Source organism: Cebidichthys violaceus, unplaced genomic scaffold, assembly GCF_023349555.1.
Source record: "Cebidichthys violaceus isolate CVI_PGR_0920_01 unplaced genomic scaffold, fCebVio1.0.p SCAF_61, whole genome shotgun sequence".
Taxonomy (NCBI): domain Eukaryota; kingdom Metazoa; phylum Chordata; class Actinopteri; order Perciformes; family Stichaeidae; genus Cebidichthys; species Cebidichthys violaceus.
Window position 1 is genome coordinate 651951 of NW_027176828.1, and position 21151 is coordinate 673101.

General features: G+C 45.3%; 1 protein-coding gene across 5 annotated transcripts in view; it reads left to right on the forward strand.

Annotated features, from left to right (window-relative positions):
• The window catches only part of LOC137890084 (diacylglycerol kinase beta-like), a 63618-nt gene that overhangs the window by 18431 nt on the left and 24036 nt on the right, over positions 1 to 21151 (forward strand). For all 5 annotated transcript variants that reach the window (XM_068734179.1, XM_068734181.1, XM_068734180.1 and 2 more), the window contains 9 exons: positions 270 to 386; positions 1272 to 1370; positions 1845 to 1955; positions 2044 to 2117; positions 4009 to 4083; positions 6471 to 6556; positions 7518 to 7607; positions 9710 to 9870; positions 20469 to 20533. In XM_068734179.1, coding sequence (XP_068590280.1) covers positions 270 to 386; positions 1272 to 1370; positions 1845 to 1955; positions 2044 to 2117; positions 4009 to 4083; positions 6471 to 6556; positions 7518 to 7607; positions 9710 to 9870; positions 20469 to 20533 — 878 coding nt within the window. The remainder of the gene's footprint in view (positions 1 to 269; positions 387 to 1271; positions 1371 to 1844; positions 1956 to 2043; positions 2118 to 4008; positions 4084 to 6470; positions 6557 to 7517; positions 7608 to 9709; positions 9871 to 20468; positions 20534 to 21151) is intronic.

Genomic DNA, 21151 nt, shown 5'->3' on the forward strand with positions numbered 1-21151 from the left:
CGCCCGCGGCGGCGATAACGGCAAGCGGTGAAGCTGCGGGGTACCGAGACGCTGAACACTGAACCCGTCTGTTTAAGCAGATTAAAATTGGCCGCCGAGGATCATGGGACGGTCTGCGAGGTCGTGCGAGGCTTCTGATCAAAGTCGATATCCTCTTGTGCGAGGCGAGCTCTGTGGAGTCGTTTCTCCGGCTCAGGGCGCTTGCTTGATTACGTGTCTGCAGGGCTTTGAATTCTGGGTATTTCTTCCTTTCTTTCTTCCTTTTTCAGGCTATGCAGCATGTTTGGATGGAGGGTAACTCTCCCACCAAGTGCGACCGCTGTCACAGAAGCATCAAGTGTTACCAGGGCCTGACGGGCCTGCACTGCGTCTGGTGCCAGATCACCGTGAGTCGCTGCCTTACGTAGACACTGATAACTCTCACCAGGTTACGCTTCAATCTGCAGCGGACATATTCTGTAATAACCAGTAGAAAAACACTGTGAGTCCGCCGTAGTCTCTGTGATTTATTGGAGTATTTTTTTTCCTACGGTTTATCCTTCTTTAAGTGCATTGTGTTCACGAAGGTTATGGCCATTATAAAGTCTCCTGTTTACACTACGCTGTCAGTTTATTAGGTACGCGTAGCTCAAAACTACTGCAGCCTAATTCTAAAAATTCTCTAATGTGCATTTTTTTTCTTTTAAGCTGTTATAGAGAGGTGTTACTGACACGTGTTTCTGTTATTTTGTCCGACAGAAACGCCTAAAAACAAACGACAGCCTCCAAAAAAGACAGGAGGACTGTTTTATTAGACTGCGTTAGTTTTAGTCAGGTGTAACTTAAAATAAACCAAACCCCACATGTTGAGCCTAAACTCTGTTGGTTTACTTTATATGGATCAGCCTTTTGTCCCCACAATGTAGTGTGTGAGGAACTCCTATGTCCCCACAATCACTGAGTGTACTCCCCTCTGTACGGATTACGCTGCAGTGCTCTTTAACTCCACTAGATGTCACCGCTGACTTGGAGTTTGCTCACCGTCAATCCTGCTGAGAAAACTCTCAAAAAGCACACAGCAGTCTTTGTCATTTCATGAAAATGATTCTGCATAGAAATACTTTTCTTGAATTGCTACTCTACGGTCTGTCTGATCATCTGCGTTTACCTTCAGCACAAACAACCTCCAGCAGTAAAGCGTGTCCTACCGGTCGTGTTGCGATACACCGAGTCTCGCAGATGGATTCACGCCCACACTTCTTATGTTTCTGCCTCTGCTCTCCTCCGTACAGCTCCATAATAAGTGTGCATCTAATGTGAAGCCGGAGTGTGATGGAGGAGCCCTGAGGGACCACACTCTGTTGCCCTCGTACATCTGCCCCGTCGTCTTGGTGAGGTTGCTTTTCGTCCATCTCTGCAAGCTCGGCGGCGATCCGGACTGTACACAAAAAAAAAAAATTATAACGACACCAATTTAAATTGTTGGCCACATTCTGAGCAACGTTGAAATATGTTGACGAGTGGAAAGTTGCTATAAATAGCCTCAATTCAACGGATGTCCTCCATCAAGTCATGTCATACTCATCTTTACCAAACACCTGCCTCAATTTCACACTCAGTGATGATTCTATTTACGTTTTTTTTTTTGCCGTCTGACTTCTCAATTTTTTCCCCCCACAAATACCTCATTTGACAAGCCGATTTATATGCATGTTATCCGTATTCGCAGTGGGCATTTCAGACATTAACACAAGGCCCGTGCACCTGCAGAACGTTTGCACCTCGTCTGATTTATGAAGAGAGAGCTCACGCGTGGACGTTTCATGAATCCAAATGTTTGTGACATTGTCTTCCTCCCTTCTCAGGACCGTCATTCTGTGGTGAAGCGTGGGGAGGGGGAGTCGCCGCCCAGCACCAGCCCCGATGACATCAATCAGACTTTCAAATTCTCCCCTGGAGACGGACAGCCACTGCAGGTATGTCCAGCGTCTGGTTGTTGAGGTGAACACACACAAAAAGGCCGGCTAGCAGATGCCTGAGGCTGTTTTTCCTTCCTGTCTCCAGATCACCCCTCTCCCAGGGACTCACCCGCTCCTGGTCCTGGTCAATCCCAAGAGTGGAGGAAGACAGGGGGAGCGGTAGGTTCCCACCACCCACAGACCATCTGGTCAGGTGGTCTGGGTTTTTTTTTTTACATTCACTGCAATGTCATGTATGGAGACCATGCATACAGGTTCTAGATGCTGATGAGAGCCATCATCAGATGTCATAAGCACTCTTTACGTTTTAATATTCTCGATGAAATCTGGGAGTGTAATGTAGTTATTGGTCGGTTTTTGATTTTTAAACATGAGATTTTTCGTGTAATTCAGGTCAAAAATATCAATTAAGATTTATCACCATTAACTTTATATGTTAATAGTTTATTTTCTGATTTTCTTTAATCTCTTTGTGTTCCATGTCCATTCCTTTGAGCGTCTACGTTTCAGTCTTTCTTCTTTTTTGTTACATTTGAAGAGTTTAGATTTCACTTTCCATTTAAAATTGGCGTTTCACAAAATCCATTTGTCATTTCAGCGTCAATCTAATTAGAACTATCAGCATCCTTCTTCGATTTACCGTTTTAATTGTGGTTGATTTGGTACGACATATAATAATAGTTTATTCGCCGCTTTCTTTTTCCATTTTAAATATAAAAAAAAAAGATGCTTTCTACGCTCACATTAGTCATGTGTTCATTGACTCTGGGTTGTGAGCTTTAAATACGGTGTTCAGCTGAAGCACAGGGTCTACCTGTGGAGGAAACCGCCTACAGGACCCGCGTACAGCATCATTAGAGGACTAATGGGCCACGATGTTTCCATTCAGCACCCTTCAGTGCACTGAGCATGTTCCCTGCATGCTGTAATGTAAAGAAGACGAGGGCTCCTCCGAGCTTTAAATACATGTCGTTATCGTTGCTGTTCACACAACAGAGGCCGATCGCATCCTGCCTGACACGCTACCATGGCAACCCTCTCTTTATTGCCATTAGAAGGGAAATTGCACTCTATTAATAGACATTACACGGAAAATAAATAAACAAAGTAGAACAGGAAACCAGAGGCTATTTTTACCGTGTGAAAAACATTTTCTGTTTCAGTTTCAATCTGATTGATGAACTCAAATCAGAAGTTGTACATGCGTCAGCACGTTATCACTTCACATTATTTGTCCAAATCATCCACTGACTAATAGGAACTACCCTCGGGTTTCTGACACCGAGGCTGAGGCACCGATCACCGTATTAATATGAATGGATTCGAGCAGGCTGTTTAATAAATACAGAGGCAGCCAGCTAAGTCGCCTGCATGAGCGGCGCAGTCGGAGGGATGGCGCAGGCTTCAACGGGCATTTCATGTAACCCTCGCAAGGTTACGGGAAAGTGCTGCGTCGACGCGCAGCTCGCTAAAACTCTTGACAGTTCTGTGGGAGCGAAGAGATGGAGGAGATAGAAGAGCACGCAAACTGAGACTCTCCACTTCTTCGTCTCTTGTCATGTTATCCTCCTCCCGATCTCTGAAGTGATTTCTTTTCTGGGCGCGATTATTTCTGCAGAAACAGATTGTTTAAAGATGGCGTGCGGAGGTCGCACAGAAGTCGAGAAGTTGACAGCCGTGAGAAAATGTGGTGCTTCTTTTGGTCGTTCAATGAAAAGTTTCATCGCGAGAGCAGCAACGACGGGTGACGAGAGTTAACGGCACGTCTTTGCGTGCATCGTGAGTCTGCGTCTCTGTCCGCCACACATTCGTTGCACCATCTGACGCGTCTTAAAGAGACGATATTGTCCACGACAACCACGATTTTATTAGACCCGTCCAGCGCGGTGTGACACGCGGTAAACCTGCAAGGTCATTGTTATTGCATGCCTCGATCAAATAGCTCTTTCATAACCTGGAACATGTATAAGTCTGATGTAATATTTAGGGTGTTGAGTATGTAGGTCAATGTGTTTCTAACTTGAGTCCTGTCTTCGGTCTCCTCTTCCAGGGTGCTGAGGAAGTTCAGGTACCTACTAAACCCCAGGCAGGTGTACAGTTTGGACCAAGGGGGACCAATGGTAGGGTAAGTCTGCCGCATTCGTCCCTTTGTCCTTGAGAACGTGGTGGAAAGTGCAAATGAATATACAGATTTTTTTTTTATTTTAACTTCAAAGGTGATCAATACGGAATTTCGGAGCTTATCTGTTTCCTCCACGGGCATCTCAACGTGGTGGAAGCTAACGGCGCTAACAGCGCCAGCAGTGTGTACCTGAGGGGGAACCGGAGGGCGGGGGGGGGGGGGGCATCAGTCTAAACATTGTTATCAGATTGTTTTGTTTTAATATACAGGCCTGCATATAACATTATACCAGCATTCAAACTTCAGTCGACCTTTTAACGGATACGGAATGAACAAACGGAGCCGCACACACAGAAATAAAGTGATTATTCATTAACAGATCTGGATGCAGCTGTGCTGTGGGGATTTACTTTACCGTGACTTTGAGCTGCGTCGGGAGTTTGTGTTTCGGGACGAAACGAACAATATGAAGAACAGTTAATTATTGTTCAGTCAGGGAGCTGTGCTGTCAGACCACCGCCTCTTTACCGCACGTCGAACTAACCTGAGGAGGTCGTTGAAGGGGAATGGGAACACGGCATTACTGCCGCGCTGTGCATTTGACCTCTTGACACACAGACACACTCACACACACACACACACACACACACACACACACACACACACACAGTCACTCATATGTCAGAGCTGAGCACAGCTTGTACTTTGAAATGAATGCTGCTGCACCTTTTGTCCATTAAGGGCAGAAAAAAAAAAAATGCCCGACGCAGCTCAAGGGCTGTAAATGCTTTACCTTGAAGGTGAAGCACTCCCTTCACCACCCTTTCACTTCCATTTATGTGTCTCTCTCTCTCTCTCTCTCTCTCTCTCTCTCTCTCGCTCTCTCTCATAACGACTAGCAGAGCTGCTGCCCTCGAGGGCCCGTTGTGGGGAGAATAAAGCGACACAATGACGCACTCGGGTCTTATTGCAGATGACACAATGCGGCGTCAAACACAAAACGCCGTGTTTTTACCGGACAGTTCCAGCGATACAACTTTCCTTGAACGGACCAGAGTGCAAAACAAAACACAGGCATGGACGGCAATCCCCAAATTGATCATCACTTATACTATTTGTCGCTTTTGTTCATCCTCTTCTTCGTCGCGTCTCTCTCTCTCTGAATATGTTCACTGCTCTCGCCTTCCACAGTACATGAGTCAAAGAACATCTCACTGTGATTTGGACCAACGGTAACCGTGGTCCGTTAGTCTAACATAGAGTTGCGCTGCTGCTGAGAGGAGGAGAGAGGCTCTACAGTGTACACAAGTGAATATCAACACACGCGCACAAATAAACACAAAAGGGTTTTTAAGCGAAGGTCTGTTGACACGTCGAAGGGTTAACCTGCTCTCAGCTGAGCGCTCCACAACTGTTACCATGGGCTCCCTAGCAACAGCCTCAGGCGGGCTGCGAGGTGAGAGGCAGCGAACGCTGAGTAATTTGTTTAGGGGATGCAATTCCTCGCTGTGTTTCCAGTCATCACAAACATTGTTTCAGCGCCTTCCGTTAATGTCAAACCCTCCAGTTGGCTTCTTTGTTTCTCCCAGTCAGGATTAGCAGGTTTAGCTCCGGTACACAGCTCCGGGTTGCGGTTGTGTCCACACGGCATGTGCACGTTCAGGTGTTGGAGAGCCACTCCCCCCTTCGTGCACCTTTACACCCACACACACTCGCCCTCCACGCCGAATTTCCAGCCTTCTTAAGCTAAAAAAAAAAAGTTATGGTCGCTAAAGTGTGGGGACATGTTTGTGGACTGACCCACCGCCACAGTGAGCTATAGACATGCATTCGGTGTACGACGCCCCACGCTGTTTTATTTTTAAGATGTAGACATTGGTTTTAGAGGGTCCGTCGGCCAGGTGGTCGGTGGTCTGAAAGGGGTCTAGCGCCCCCCCCCCCCCCCGTAGGCAGCTGTCTCGTGATGGAGACAGATGAAAGCTACTGTCGACACCTTTGTCCCAACGCACATTAAAGGTCCCTTTGAAGGGCACGCACTCTGTGACTGTGGTATCTAGGGAAAGGAGTGGAGTGAACACAGCTGGAGAGGGCACACATTGATTAAACTCTCTCTCTCTCTCTCTCTCTCTCTCTCTCTCCCTCTCCCTCCCTCTGTCTCTGAGTGTCTCTGCCCATCAGCCTCGCAGCTCAGTTCATTAAATCATTCGGAGCTTAGAAAATCCCCGTCTGAACCGTTCTGAAATCCAATCAAACGATTTATCGCCTTTTAATGCACGCTGACATTGAGATCGAGGAGTCTTGTGTAGAACGAGGCCAAAACAATGCATTTATAAAAGACCTGCTTTTGTTCCAGCTTTTAGTTACATCGACCGGATCTTTTGTCGTCTTAGGCTCAACTTTTTCCACGATGTCCCTGATTTCCGGGTGCTTGCTTGCGGAGGTGACGGCACTGTGGGCTGGATCCTCGACTGCATAGGTACACGCATTCTAATGACCTAATACTTACATCTTACTGTGACCTTATTCTCATAGTTTGGGCCATGGTTTGTAGCGGTTATGATAACATTGTACTCACCAAAATTACAGCAAAATCCCCCTAATAACCTTTCAGCACACTGTAATTCAAGTGTAGCGTCCCAGCGTAGGCAGTTTTCTAGAAAAGCCCCCCCCCCCCAAAAAATGCAGAATTTGAAAAGGGGCTTAGGTCAGCTCTCCCCTCGTTGACCTAAGCCCCTCCCACCAGACGATGGCGTCAAGAAAAAGATGGAGGGAAAAAAAAGGATAGTTAGCTAGCCGCAGCCGTTAGCGGAAGGCTAAACTCTTAGCAACATTTTCGTCCCCCTTACTGTTTTTTGGGGGGTTGCTTTGCATTATGGGCAGCTGTTAGCAACTTTTCCTGCTGGACACGCCCTGCCTTTGAATGTTGGTTTGTGCAAGAGCACCTGTGTTTGTAGAACAGCCAATAAGAACGCCGTCTTTCTGCAGTGACCTGTGATTAGCAATAGTCTGCTAGGACTGGCTAGATTTTCCAAAGCCTGAAAACAGAGTCATGAGGAGACGCAGAAGTTTTGGTTTTAACTCGGACCACTTGAATCACAATATGCTGAAAGGTTATTGTATATTTGACGGCAAAAATAAACAGCCTACCCCAGCTTTAACGTCTGAAACCCTCCAATTAGCCAAACCTTTTTGACAGAGAAAACAAAGGTGAATGTAGCTCCAACTGACCGTTGTAGACCCATGACCTGCATTACAAAACACACAAAGACACAAGTCACTGTAACGTTGTCGTGTTGTTCGCCCCTTGAGGCTTTGTTGTAGCAATGTTCTCAGTTCTCTGCAAATAACTTTGGATTCTAACGTTAATACAACCGAGTTTCAAGGACCGTTCAACTCACCCAATGTAAAGAGAGATCTGTTCGTCTTTGCCTTTGCAGATAAGGCCAACTTTGCCAGGCACCCTCCGGTGGCCATCCTCCCTCTGGGCACAGGGAACGACCTGGCACGCTGCTTACGCTGGGGAGGAGGTGAGGCACCCACTCAATCATCTGTGTGTGTGTGTGTGTGTGTGTGTGTTTTGTTTGTCTTGTTTAATCTATCGCACTACATCCATCCTTGCGTATGAATATTCCTGTTTTGGGGGGAATTGTATGTACAGGGTTGACTATTTCACACAGAGAAAACAAAACATAGGTTCAATGAACGTTTGGAAAAAGCTGGTACAGAATATACAGGATACTGACAGACAGTAAGTGAAGCTACTTAAAGGGGATAAAACATTCATTTATAGATTTCTAGCTGTCCGCCGACATATTTCAGGGAAAGGTAAAGGATAGTAGATTGTCTGTGAAGGCTCAGCTAGGTTCATTAAAGAAAGAACAGGCTTAAAACGTGTATTTGATTGACTTGGCAGCAGTCTAAACTCTCTGCCAGGGTTCATTTCAATGTTTAGAGGATGGCTGTGGTTTCAGGAAGGGTCTCAGTTGCACACTAGCATACAAAAGGAAAGGCAGGCGCGTGCGTGCGCATGTTTTTGGGAAATGAAAGATGGGGAAGGGGAAAGCGGGAGCTCTTACGTGTCAAATTAAAAACGGTTAATATGCAAAGCACCATTGATTTGTTGCAGCACTTTGGGCCAGTAATTAGAAAGGCTTGATTGTTGCTGCTTGGAGGACCGGCAGAGCACTTACCCAGGCTTATGAATGACTTTTTGTCAATAAGCAGCCAGGTTCGGGGAGGCGGCTTTGGGGACTTGTTCAATAGATCATCTTTTGCAGAAGTAAACATTGAATTATGAGCTGGAGTCTCTGCAGCCATTGCTAATGGCACGGCTCTAGGGACGGCAATATTGGTCCAGCACTTTAGTCCGGACTGAAAAAAAATCTCACAACTGCTGTTGGATGGATTGACATAACGTTCTGTACAGAAATACATACTCCTCAAAAGGATGGAAGGATGGATGGATGGAGGGAATTTGAAATATCTTGATAACAATCGGAGGGATTTCCACGAAATTTGGTACAGATCTCCATGGCGCCCAGGGGATGAATTGATTTTGGTGATCCCCTGACTTTTCATCCAGCGCCACCAGCAGGCCAAACGTTTCACTTTAGCCTTTGAAATATCCCGAAATCCAAATCAAATGTACTGGCGCAAAGACGTTCGTGTTCCCCAGAGGGTGAACTTTCCTTTAGCGTAGCGTCGCTCTTGAGATGATGTCATGGCGGTTTGGCGAATCCCTCCTACACTGAGGGGGAACCAGCCGCAGTGGAAATCGAAAAATAGAGTTGAGACGAGCCATGCAGTGGAAATGAGGCATTAGTCCTGTCAGACACAAAGGGAGTTTATCTTTAACAAATGTGACAAATGCTTTTCCTGTCAAGTCTTATGTTGTCATCTGTCGAATTTGAGACTGTCGTAAACTATCCGAGAGCTCCTCTGTGTGTGATACATGTGTTTACGATGACGTCTGTGTGTGTGTGTGTGTGTGTGTGTGTGTGTGTGTGTGCGCGTACGTTCAGGGTAAAATGTGGTGAAGCATCCATGGGGGAAAGAGACAATTATTTTCACATGAAAAAGGAATTTGTTCCCTCTAAAATTGCTACATTTTAAGACTACCAGTGTGTCAGAATATGCGAAACACGCTCATGTGTCACGCATGAAGATCCCGGTGTGACGGTACCCACTGATGCCTTGTGACACCTTTGGAACTTACTTCCGCCTCCGATCGCTATTAAGACGCCTCGGCTGCTTGACGCAGGCTTGTCAGCTGCGGAGCAAAACCAGAGGGGCTCCCCGGGGTGCCGTCAGGCCCCGGGGAGCCCCTCTGGGGTTTCAGAGAGGTGGTGGTGAGGTGAGGAGGTCTCTGTGAAGAGGCAGCCTGATCAGCGCCGTCGTGTTGCAAGTTTCAACCCGTATAATCCGCCGTTCCACCAGTTAAATGTAGGGCTTTAAATACAGATCGGGTGAGATAATACTTGATGTCACGCTTGTATTGTCTGAGTACACGACAGTGGACAGGGATCTGCTTTTGGACATGTCATGAGTCCTTCTCTGTTGTTTCTACCTGTGCATATTTGCTCGTGTTCCTGCTCACTCGCACGTGTTCCTCTGCGGCCGTTCTCCGCAGGTTACGAGGGCGGCAGCCTGCTGAAGTTCCTTCGGGACATCGAGCACAGCAACGAGGTGGTGCTCGACCGCTGGAACATCGACATCGTCCCCGACGACAAGGAGGAGAAGGGAGACCCCGTCCCCTACAGCATCGTCAACAACTACTTCTCTATCGGAGTGGTGAGCCAACTGAACGCATCACATGCGACTGATTCCGCTCTCTATTTCCTGTGTGGGTGGAACATGGTGGAACATGGTGGACACTACTTGGGGGGAAAAAACACATTTTGCTACTAGATGTACTTCTGTACGTGAAAAGGCAATTATTTTTCAACCACTAAAATATCACATTACGTGATATTTTGAAAAACAAAATAATAATCCATTGACTAACAGGTAGTGGCTCAATATTTAGCTTTTATCAACTCAGATCAAATGTCCTGATATCGGCCAATTTACCAATAAACAAGCCCTTTACTTCTGAAATCTAATTTAGGATCACACAACTAACTAAAACGATGTTATTCGGTGCAGACGAACTCCAAAAAAAGTCAGCGTGTCATGGTCTGTACAAGCGTACTAAGAGGTAATATGTCAGACGTTATAGCTACAGATGCTCAACATAGAGAAAACACGTCTGTTTATTCTCAGACAATGAAGTTTGTGAAGACATCGTTCCTCTAACGAGGTCATCTCAATAACAGATTTAAATGTTAATTGGAACCAGTGACCAGTGCATATGTAACGCCGTGACTAATTCAACAATATAATTACATAAAATACACAAGATAAAATAAACAATATGTCATGAATCTGGCCAAGCAAACTCTCTGACTGCTCTGTGACAAAAACAACCCGGTGTGAGAGATTACCTGGTCTTTGTGGACGCGAGCAATTAGCAGATTCATCAGTGACTTTCCCGTCTCCCTCTCGGGTAGGTTTCCTCTTTTAATTGGAGCGAAGAAGCCTGCTGCCAGGTCCCAGTTGCTTAGCAACCTTTTTTTTTTTTTTACCTTATCCGGATGGAGATACTCGTGTGAAAGCTCAGGGACGTTTTTTAGTTGTTTTTTTTAAACAGAGGTGACAAAAACAAGAGCTTCGTGAAGTTATCAGCGTAGTCAGATAGTCGGTGAAATGTGTCGCTTCGGTGTTTCTCTGTGAGGGATTCACGTTAGACCACCGCTCCTCCTGATGCGGTTTTGGACTCACAAGGAAAGAGTCTGAGGCTACAGTTGTACATACGTACACATGCATCATTTAAACGAGCTCCTCTGTCATCAGCTTACAGACGTGGCACGCATCCTATAAATAGCCTTCTTAACTCCCATTAAGAGCCGGTCAGTGGGAGGAAGCCTTCATTCATGTACCGGCGCGGTAAATAACAGCCCGGTCGCCAGAATACAAGTGTTCACATATGCACATCTCACTTACATTTCTCCGTTGTATATCACCTCTGTAGTGTGTTAACCACTTGTGCAAAACAAACGTAATTGAGGGAGAAGATACCGTGTTGTACGAGGACCTCAATTTTTAGGAGGCGGGGCTACAAATAAACACTCTTAACGCCAAACTTTCAATAACAAGCATAGTGTGCATGTCAGTGACTGTTGTTGGGGTTTTTGACAAACTGAGAGCTGAGTCATCGCCTTATCAGTAAGTAGGCGCCGTCTGATTCGGGGGTTAAAAATAACAGTGTAACTCAGTAGACATATAGTACATATATGACTATAAATAAGCACAAGTGACACAAGTGTGAAGGAGACATATGTGCGCAGGTAGGAATAAATGTGTTTGTTTTTTTGTTTTGTTTTTTGGCAAGAAGAGGATGTTATATAACCGCACCCCCACTGATCCCTGCATATGTGTCACACCACCACACATAGGCAGCCAGTGCCGTACTAATGTGTCACTGCCATATGTACGCTTGCACCTTTTCCTGGCGAAACACTTTATAGTCGGAGATGCAGCACTAGAGGTATGGACTCTGTGGTCTCGCCTGTGATTTTTAAAAGCGATGGCTTTTAAAAGAAATACATTTGTCTACTACTTAAGGATTTTATCAACAGAATACTCACCTCACTGCAGCGATGTACAGGTGTACTCTCAAGGGTGCCATTACGTCACTGTTGGATGTGGTGACTATGGTAGAGACTATGGTATTAGAGTATTAAATATGTTCAGTGCTCTTTACCAAAATGCATAATGTGACAGGTCTTCGTCAGGTTCTGAGAACAGCCGTTAAACAAAGCGACAGATCGCCGTGCCTCCCGGTGCCGCCGCGGCTGACAGATGGCTGAGTATCTGGGAGCGCACGACACCTGAGCAAACCAGCCTCTGACTCACGCCGCCGCGGTAGCCGTTAGTAACCCTGGAATCTGCTTTACCGACCATACAGGGTTTTGCATTTCCTGCCGCCCGTCCCGGCCGCAGACCGACGCTGCTCTGGGTTTGGTTGCTGTGGAGACCGGGAGGCTGGCAAGGCCGAATCTGAAAGCCTGCACGGTCATCTGTCCTTTATCTCGCTGACTTAATTGCGGATGACGTGGTGTGGAGCATGAGGTCGGCTCAGCCGAGGCTCTCGGAGCTGTAAATGATTTACAGATTCTGAAACAGAAGTCACGTAATAGTATCTTCTGATTTACAGTAAATCAAGAAGGTGTATTATGTGATTTCTGCTTCAGTCTATTTCCCGTATTGTAGATCAAATAAGACTGCATGGATCCCCAGGGGCGGAAATAAGTTTGCAAATACTTTTATAGTTGGAAAGTAGCTTGAAACGTACCTAAAGTTATATGTGTTTAGAACAACTGGCTGTCTAAAGGTGCATTGAGCAGTGGGGTAACTGTGGGGGCTGGTAATAGATTACTATTATAGTATGTGTGTAGGCTCTGCCTCCTTTTTTCAGCTTCATATAATTCTATAGCTCCTCCAGTTACAAGATATAGGCACAGATACAGCTACAGAGACGTCCCTCGTATATCAGTGATAGGATTATTTTCGGATCAAACAGTTAGAGGAAAACCTAAGAAGGACTGCCTCCCCTGGGGAGCACCACCGAGACCTACATACGTTGTTCCACCAAGGAAGTATAAAGAGGAAACTGCACAGGGAGGATGGACGGGTGGATAAAACGACAGCTGTTCGAGTCCAGTGTGTAACCAGGAGCTAGACCCAAACCACGATCTTTTCCTAACCCTAAGTACGTAGTAGTTTTGTTGCCTAAACCAAGTTGTTTCCTGTGATGGAAGTTTATTTTGAAAATACTGTATGCATGTAACCATAGACTTACGTCACACATTGGTTTGTGGACGGCCATTATTAAGCCTCGAGTTCGGCATCTTGGAATACGGCCGACGCCATCTTGGCTTTGTTGCATCCGAAGAACGGAAGTTACCATGTTTGGAATATGGAGGAGTGACGTAGAGACGCCGGATACGGACTCTGGTAGCAGCAGCTAAATGAACATCATGCTGTATTAAAGAAGACTACAGATTGAGACCATAAACTCATATTTACAATGTTTACTGAGGGAATAAATCAAGAGAGAAGTAGAGTCATTTTAGACTAGACTTCTATACAACCAGAGGAGTCGCCCCCTGATGGACACTAGAGAGAATGCAGCTTTAAGACACTTCAAGTCATTTTTGAGTCATTTTCTCATAGACTTCCATACAATCTGACTTCTTTTTGCAACCGGAAGAGTCGCCCCCTGCTGGTCACTAGGGAAAGTGCTGAAGTTTGAAGATACTTGCGTATCGGCTTCACTCAGCAGAGTCGGAGGTTGCTGCCTGTTTGCAGAAATTGAAACGCGTTGCTGGACATTCGTAGGAATTACGCTTTTTGTAAGATATGGTACGAACCGTTTCATGAGGATATGTTTCTGTATTGCCCTTTGTGCAAACGTTACTGGCTTAGCGTTTGTGCTACAGGGTTAGCTTTCTGTAGAGTGGCTCTCACTCACGAGTTAACTTCTGGACTTCACTGTTCTTCCATTTGTCCGTGTTTTTTTTGTTGCAAGTTGTTTTTTGTGTGTTGTCTGCTGTTTACACAGCTGACGGTTTTTCTCATGTGTTCAACCAATCATGTACATTTACTGTACGTTATGGTTCCTCTGAAACAGGAGCTTAAAAAGTTCTTCAAAACGGTGTTATAAGAACAATGTTCGTTCCTAGTTCAAGAAAATAAGTGTTCTTAGAACTATGTTCTTAGAACTATGCTTTCTGATAAATGAATACACACTTAACAATAAATAAACACTCCACAACAAGAACCCAGTGGAGTTTAGCAGTTTGTGTACACATGCCGGTCGGTTTCTAAAGCGCTTTCACTTGACCTGCAGCCTGGAAAGAATCTGGTGAGAGGAATCGGAGAGAAGGAAATCACACCATGTCAGCAGCCATTAAAGACGCCGCCTCATGTTGCAGTGAGGAAGCTGATCCCTCTGCAGCGCGTGTCTCTGTGCAGGACTTTCTGTGGCTGGGTGTGCAGGTGTAAATGTGTATGCATGTGCGTGCGCTTGACTGTGTGGTTGCAAGACGATTCCTGGTGTTAATGGCCAATTCCTAATGTGCACCGCAATCCCCTGACTGCGCCGTCAGCCAGGAGGGTGAAGACGATCCTGTGCCTCTTCTGATGGACATATATGTCGCGAGCCGCTTCTTTCACCCGATTGGCAGAAGCTGCACCAGGACGACTGACATGAAGGGGCTCATGCAGTTCACTGCAGCCCTCTTGAATCCTAGTGCAGATAGAATTAAAGTAGGCAACACACTCACCACAACCCCCATTGTGTAGTAGGTGTTCTGGAACGTTCAGTCTTCACACAACCTTCCTTCCTTTAGATGGTTTGTCTAATTGACATCATGAATGGTACAATTTCAAGCATTTATCTAAAAATGTAAGGTCAAAAAATGTCTATTATTCACTCTAAATGTGACTTGAAAATGTAGCCCTGTATCTGCATTCAAACTAGACTGTATGTAAGAAGTGGACACAGCTGTTTGGTTTGTGGACTGTGGTTTTGAAGTCTAGGCCTTCGCCGTGTTGGAATTTGGCCGTCGCCATCTTGGCTTTTTGCAACCAGTGAGTGGAAGCGACCATGTTTGGACTGAGGAGGAGTGACGTAGAGACGCCGTATACGTCTCAAGACTTGAAACTAGAGATTGAGACCATAAACTCATGTTTACAATGTTTACTGAGGGAATAAATCAAGAGAGAAGTAGAGTCATCTTCTCATAGACGTCTATACAACCAGACTTCTTTTTACAACCAAAGACAGGATGCAGAATGCCACGTCATTTTAGAGTTCGCTAAACAAAGCGAGACTAAGGAGGAGTTAAACCCCTCCCAGGAGTAACAAGTCAACGAAACAACATCGCTTGAGTATATTGGCACAGAAAATAAATACACAGCAATGTCAGCAAGCAACAGCCCAATCAGAGATGTGCTCAAAATGAAATAATCCCAGAAGCTACGGATTCAGTCAGAGGCTAGAGACACTTCAAAATAAATGTCATGCAGAGGATGTCATCGCGTAGCCTCATCGATCAGTTAAAGTGATGGCTTTTTACTATTCAGTCATAGGTGACCTACTTATTGTTAATATGGGCGACGTTCGCTCACAGCGAGTCCACTGTTGCCAGTCCAGCAGACAGCAGGGCGTTGACTTGGGACTCTTGTTTAATTGGCCCACGTACTGTATGTTCAGTGTTTCGTTGGATATTCGTGTCTTCATCCTGATTACTACTTGTACATTTACATTTGAAAAGCATAAAGAAATGTCAGAAGGTCCGTCGGCTTCTTCAGACGTGTTAGACCGACACGTCACGCTGCCGTCGCTCAGACGAACTGGAGGCACTGCTGAGGGGAGCTGAACTCCGATCTGATGCAATGGTCGGCGAGTGTTTTGGAGAGAGTGTGTGTTTTTGTCTCTCTGCACCACAGGGACACTTCATGATGTGAGAGTCGCATCAGTTACAGTGACTTCCTGACATTGCGTTCAGTGTACTGAGACAGAGGCCCTAATAAATTAAACGTCGTTAAACAGAGTGTGTTGGAGTTTGTTCAGGAAAACAGGGCAACAGGAACAGAAAAGTGTGCATATAAAATTATCTGTGTGTGTGTGTGTGTTTATGTGTGTGTGTGTGTGTGTGTGTGTGTGTGTGTGTGTGTGTGTGTGTGTGTGTGTGTGTGTGTGTGTGTGTGTGTGAGGAAGAGAGACGGGGTAGCGCTGGCACAGACTGAAGGTCAGTGGAAGTATCAGTGACAGGAAGTGAGTGCCTGCCAGGTTCAGGCCAGGTTACCGCGGTAATGAATGACCGTGCTGAGTGACACCTGGCTGGTCTTAAAGACGGGAGGAACGACGCTCAAACACACACACACACACACACACACACACACACACACACACACACGTGCACAGTCACAAGCACCTGGACTGGTCTTTAAAGCCCATAAAAAACTTTTCTTCAGACCATAAGTATGTCTCTATATGATGACATGCATCACCTCTGCTCAATGGTGGCGTCTAGTAGGTAATCCATAAATTGTTAAGCTCTCTCGATATGGCTACGGTTAGGAACATTACTCCATAGTGAAAACATGTTTAAGATACTCCATCTTCATCTGTTTGTGCATTTCATAACTTAACATTTTCAGAAAAGAAGCTAAGTGGCTCCTGTCAGCCCCATTCACCTTCTGTTTTGACAACATCAACGAGGTTGGGAAGAGCAGACAAATACTTGAATAAAATAAAAGTGAAAAATACAATGATTTTTTTTTAATAAAAGCAATAATAATATTTTTTGGAAGCCTATTTCTGCCAGAAAAAGACAAGAATAATAAATATGAATAAGTCCAAATTCTAAGATAAGTGAAATAACTTAACTTAAATGAGAGAGCATACGTTTAATACCTTGATTATAACATATTAGTATTGTTATCATGCAGAATCTTTCATATGTTTGACTTCCATAATACTCGGAGTAGGAGCGTAGTTTGTTTTGGAATAGAAAAGCTAATCACGACCTCTTAAACCGTAGACGGTGTATGTTTATCTCTAACCTGCTCTCCCCAGTAGAGAATCATCGGATCCGGGAGATTAGAGGCCGACTGTGACATTTCTCTTTGACATTAAGCTAACCAAGCCCCTTACCAGAGGCCAGTGGAACACAATAGGGGTGGTCCGACGCCGCCCTGCTTCTCTGCCGTGGGTCCCACTGAGGTGACATTTTCCAGCCAGCGTTTTTTTTTCTTTTTACTGTTGTTGTTTTTTTTGTTGATTTCCCCTTCCTACTTTTTTTTCTCACATCCACCCATCCAATAGCACCTCCTCTTGCCCCCCTCACGCACCGTGTGCAAAACTTCAAACAGCAAGATCAAAACAACCTTCATCACTCAGGCAACTATGGGCGACGGCAAATGTCACATTTTGTTACAGACAGATTTTTCAGGGGGGGGGGTGGGGGGGGGGGGGGGCAGAACACACACAAATTTTGGGGACCGGTCAGTGATTGCCTGCAGCAGGGAAACATGAAAACAGCCCGGCATGCTTTTGGAAAAGCTTTTGCGGCCACTTTGTGTCATTGTCTGGGGTCTGATCCCTGGTCTCATCGTACCAAAATCAGTGAAAAAATAAAGTATTCTTTCCTGGGTGCTTGTGGAGAGTTTGAGCTCTCTCTCTCTCTCTCTTTCTCTCTCTCTCTTGAGTCTGGAAAAGTAGTTCACCTGCGATGTCCCCTCGCTCCCCCCGGTTCCAGGATCAAATTCTCCGCCGCTTTAAAGCGGCGGATGCAGCTCTATTTTAAGCCGACGCTGCGAAGAGATCTCGGCACGTCGCCGTAGCGTCTGGTGGACGAGGAGGCGGCGGCGGCGGCGGATGGATCCGAGGTTGACAAGTAGCGGATGCGTATAATTGCCCCTGTCCCACCTGTCTTGTCACAACCGTCCGTTCTCCTGGTTGCGTTGAAACACCTGCACAGGCGGGCGAGGTGCCAGAGCGCCATCACACAAGCCTTCGCCTGTCAGGGTTGCACGATTTGCCAGACTTCGGTGTAAAGATGCACCTCTTTCACTAACCCAAATCACAATGAAGCGTGTGTTTAACAGACACATTACCGGACTAGTGTTTCCGTGAAAGGAAGCAGAAACTTGTTGCCTCCTAGACAGCAGCTTGCTCCTTTTCCTGTTGCGTCCTGTTAGCAGCTTATGAAGGGTCAGCTTGGTAATACCGGCATAAAGATTGTGTCATTTGCATTTATTGACGTTCATTTTTAGGCCCACATTTCTCTTTACTTCATTGTGAAATTGTCAATAGTTTGAGCGTCATATCTCCAGCTGGATAGCTTACGGTGGCGGTAGTGATTGTGCATGAAAGTGTACTTTATTGATAAAGCTCGACTTAAAATGAGTCATAAATGAATGGAGAGAGGATTGATGAATACCTAAATTCACGGTTCAGGTCAGAGAATTCTGAACTTTTATTGATTTGTGAACATAAGCTCTACTCTCAGCCGCACGCTTTGGAGCTTTTACCGGCGCACGGTTCTCTGTCGCTTTTTTTAAAAGAACATTTGGTGTCACTGCATCCGAGGAAGTGTTTCCACCTGATTGACGAGCGTTACTGGTCTTTGTAGCTTCGTATATTACCAAAAACATTTACATTTTGCATGTATTAACCATTTGGCAGTTGCGCCTCAGAGGCCATCTGGTGACCCAGGGCCCCATTGGTGTAGAATAGCTGCTTTAAGAGTCACCATCACTGTTCAAAGTGCAGTTTGAACCGTACTTATTTATCTCTAATTCATCTATAAAACCTCCAATTTCCCTAAAATTACACATGCACAGTCAAGTGTTGTAGCTGAATAAGAAGAAAATGACTAAATGATTCCCTCAGTGGATGAACCACTGATATTCTGCTATCAGCTGCCATATGAAAATAACACATCTCGAAAAAAGGACGCATGAAAAATGAAAATGACATCACTTGATTGAGGCCCGATTAGTTTAGTTGCATGAAGGCTGGTTTATGTGAGTCATTGAACTTTCTGTATCAGACGATGTATTTGTTCGTCTCCACATGTAATACAGTAAATCAAATTGTGTTGTGACTGTAGCTTCCAGCTATATATATATATATATAAATATATATATATATATATATTATATATATATATATTGAGTTTTACATTACAGCAGTTTGTATTTTATAGTCGTGTGTTTATCGTCTCTAACTGGTGGCAGTGAGTCGGGTTGTGCCGTGTGTCTTGTCTCCGTTAAGCACTTTAAGCAGAACCAGATGGTGTTATTACACAGCCCTCAACTCTGTCTTCATACGTTAACGTCATTACTGGCTCCGCCGTCCGCGGGACACTTTCCATCCACCGAGCTCCATAACATCGGCCGCATATATACGTCTACGTTAGCCATGTCGCTTCCTCTGACATATAATCAATGTAATCTATGAGCGCATGCATCTTGAGATTATTTTATATATATATATATATATATATATATATATATATATATATAGTGGCTGTTTATCTGGGAAAGACAGATCACATCCTCAGGCCAGCAGCTCTGGTCAAACTCGGCGTGCCGTCAAATTAAGGCCGCTCTTTTTAATTGATCACATCCACTGAAAGCTCAAGTGTCCCGAGCAGCGCTGTGTGTGTGTGTGTGTGTGTGTGTGTGTGTGTGTGTGTGTGTGTGTGTGTGTGTGCTGTTTGCCTGCACGCTGTGAGGATTTTCTTGTGCTGCCGTCGTCTTCGTGTTGATATATAACGGTATACATTCCAGACATGTAAAGTGCTGCTTTTTTTTTTTTTTTTTTTTTTTGCACTTCTGGTTCCCTCGTTGCAAAGTCGATGTTTTTTTGGTTATATGCCTGAAATAAGACAACGGCAACTTTGGAGATTGTAATGTTTTCTTTTAGGGCGTGAAGTACGTCAGAAAACACGCGTCGTAAAAAAAGGCTGAATGAGACTACTGGACGTCATCATGCCAACACTTGTTTTCTTTCTACTTATGGCTAATGCATTCACTCTTCAAAAAAAAAATCATCATTTCATTTGTGAAGATGATCAAAGTGTGTCTGGGCATCAAAAATGTTCGATTGGCCACAGAGCGTATTTTCTGCAATATTCCAAAATCCAATGAAAAAAACTTCCAATTGTCTTTTTGTGGAGGGAACCGGTGCGGCGCTAGCCTCCAGAAACACGTCATCCCTGCAGCGCTCTATTGGGAGGTGTTATAACACACTTACGTATCGGAGTTTACTCTGCAGTAACAGAGCTTTAAGTCTCGCTTTAATTCCTAACGATCTAGAGCATCGATGATGCCGTTGTGACAGCGCGACTCCCCGGTGGTGTTTGCGTTTGTCCGTAAGTGAGGTCACACCGAGGCTGATCTAGTGAGTGATCGGGGTCGGGGTTCACCTTTGACCCGGGGGGGGGGGGGGGGGTTTAAGGGTTAAACACATGGGGAGGGGAGGAGGGCTGGGTCCAGCCCGAGGCCCGCTCCAATCCGCCTCTGACCTCTCGCTCGACGCTGCTCAAGTCAAGAGTTCTGATGGATGAGAATATAGAATGGCTTTGAGACAAACCCCACTTTCCTTTAATTCACTTACCAAATATAGCTGAATGTCTTGTGATGTAAGGAGTTAGGAAGAGGTGGCAGAGCTGGAATGCAACATATTTTTTACATTTAGCATGCTGTGAGAATGTGTAGGTCGTTTGCAGACGTCCCGTAGGTAATGTCGCCTCTTCTGTCTTCTCCTGCAGGATGCCTCCATCGCCACTCGCTTCCATCTGATGCGGGAAAAGCACCCTGAGAAGTTCAACAGCAGGTGAGAGCAAACGCAAAGGAGCGGTCCGATGAGGCGGACCCTCCCCTGCTCCGACAACGTCTTAGCATCGTTAGCTAAACAAGCAATCTCACAATCAACCGGTGACCTCTTTTTGTTAATGTATAAACCCAATATCACACTGAGCTGCGACCGTCAGAAATCAATAACGGGACAAAACCCGCCCGCGTAGTGGAATCAATATATTGGCAGTAAACTGCACTCAGCCGTGACGCGAGGAGGGGGTGAAGTCCAACCGGAGCCACGGTGTCCATAATCCAGAGAGAAATGTTTGGAATGACAGTTATTAGTTGTTGGGTTTTTTTGTTTGTTGGTTCAGGTGAGGTTCTCAGCTAATGCTAAAAAACCTCCGGTCTGAAATGTGAAGCCGATGTTGAAGTGTCTTAAAGCTGCATTCTCTCTAGTGTCCATCAGGGGGCGACTCCTCTGGTTGTATAGAAGTCTAGTCTAAAATGACTCTTCTTCTCTCTTGATTTATTCCCTCAGTAAACATTGTAAACATGAGTTTATGGTCTCAATCTCTAGTTTACAGTCTTCTTCAATACAACATGATGTTCATTTAGTACATTATGCTCCATTTTGAGTCAAACAGACCAATAA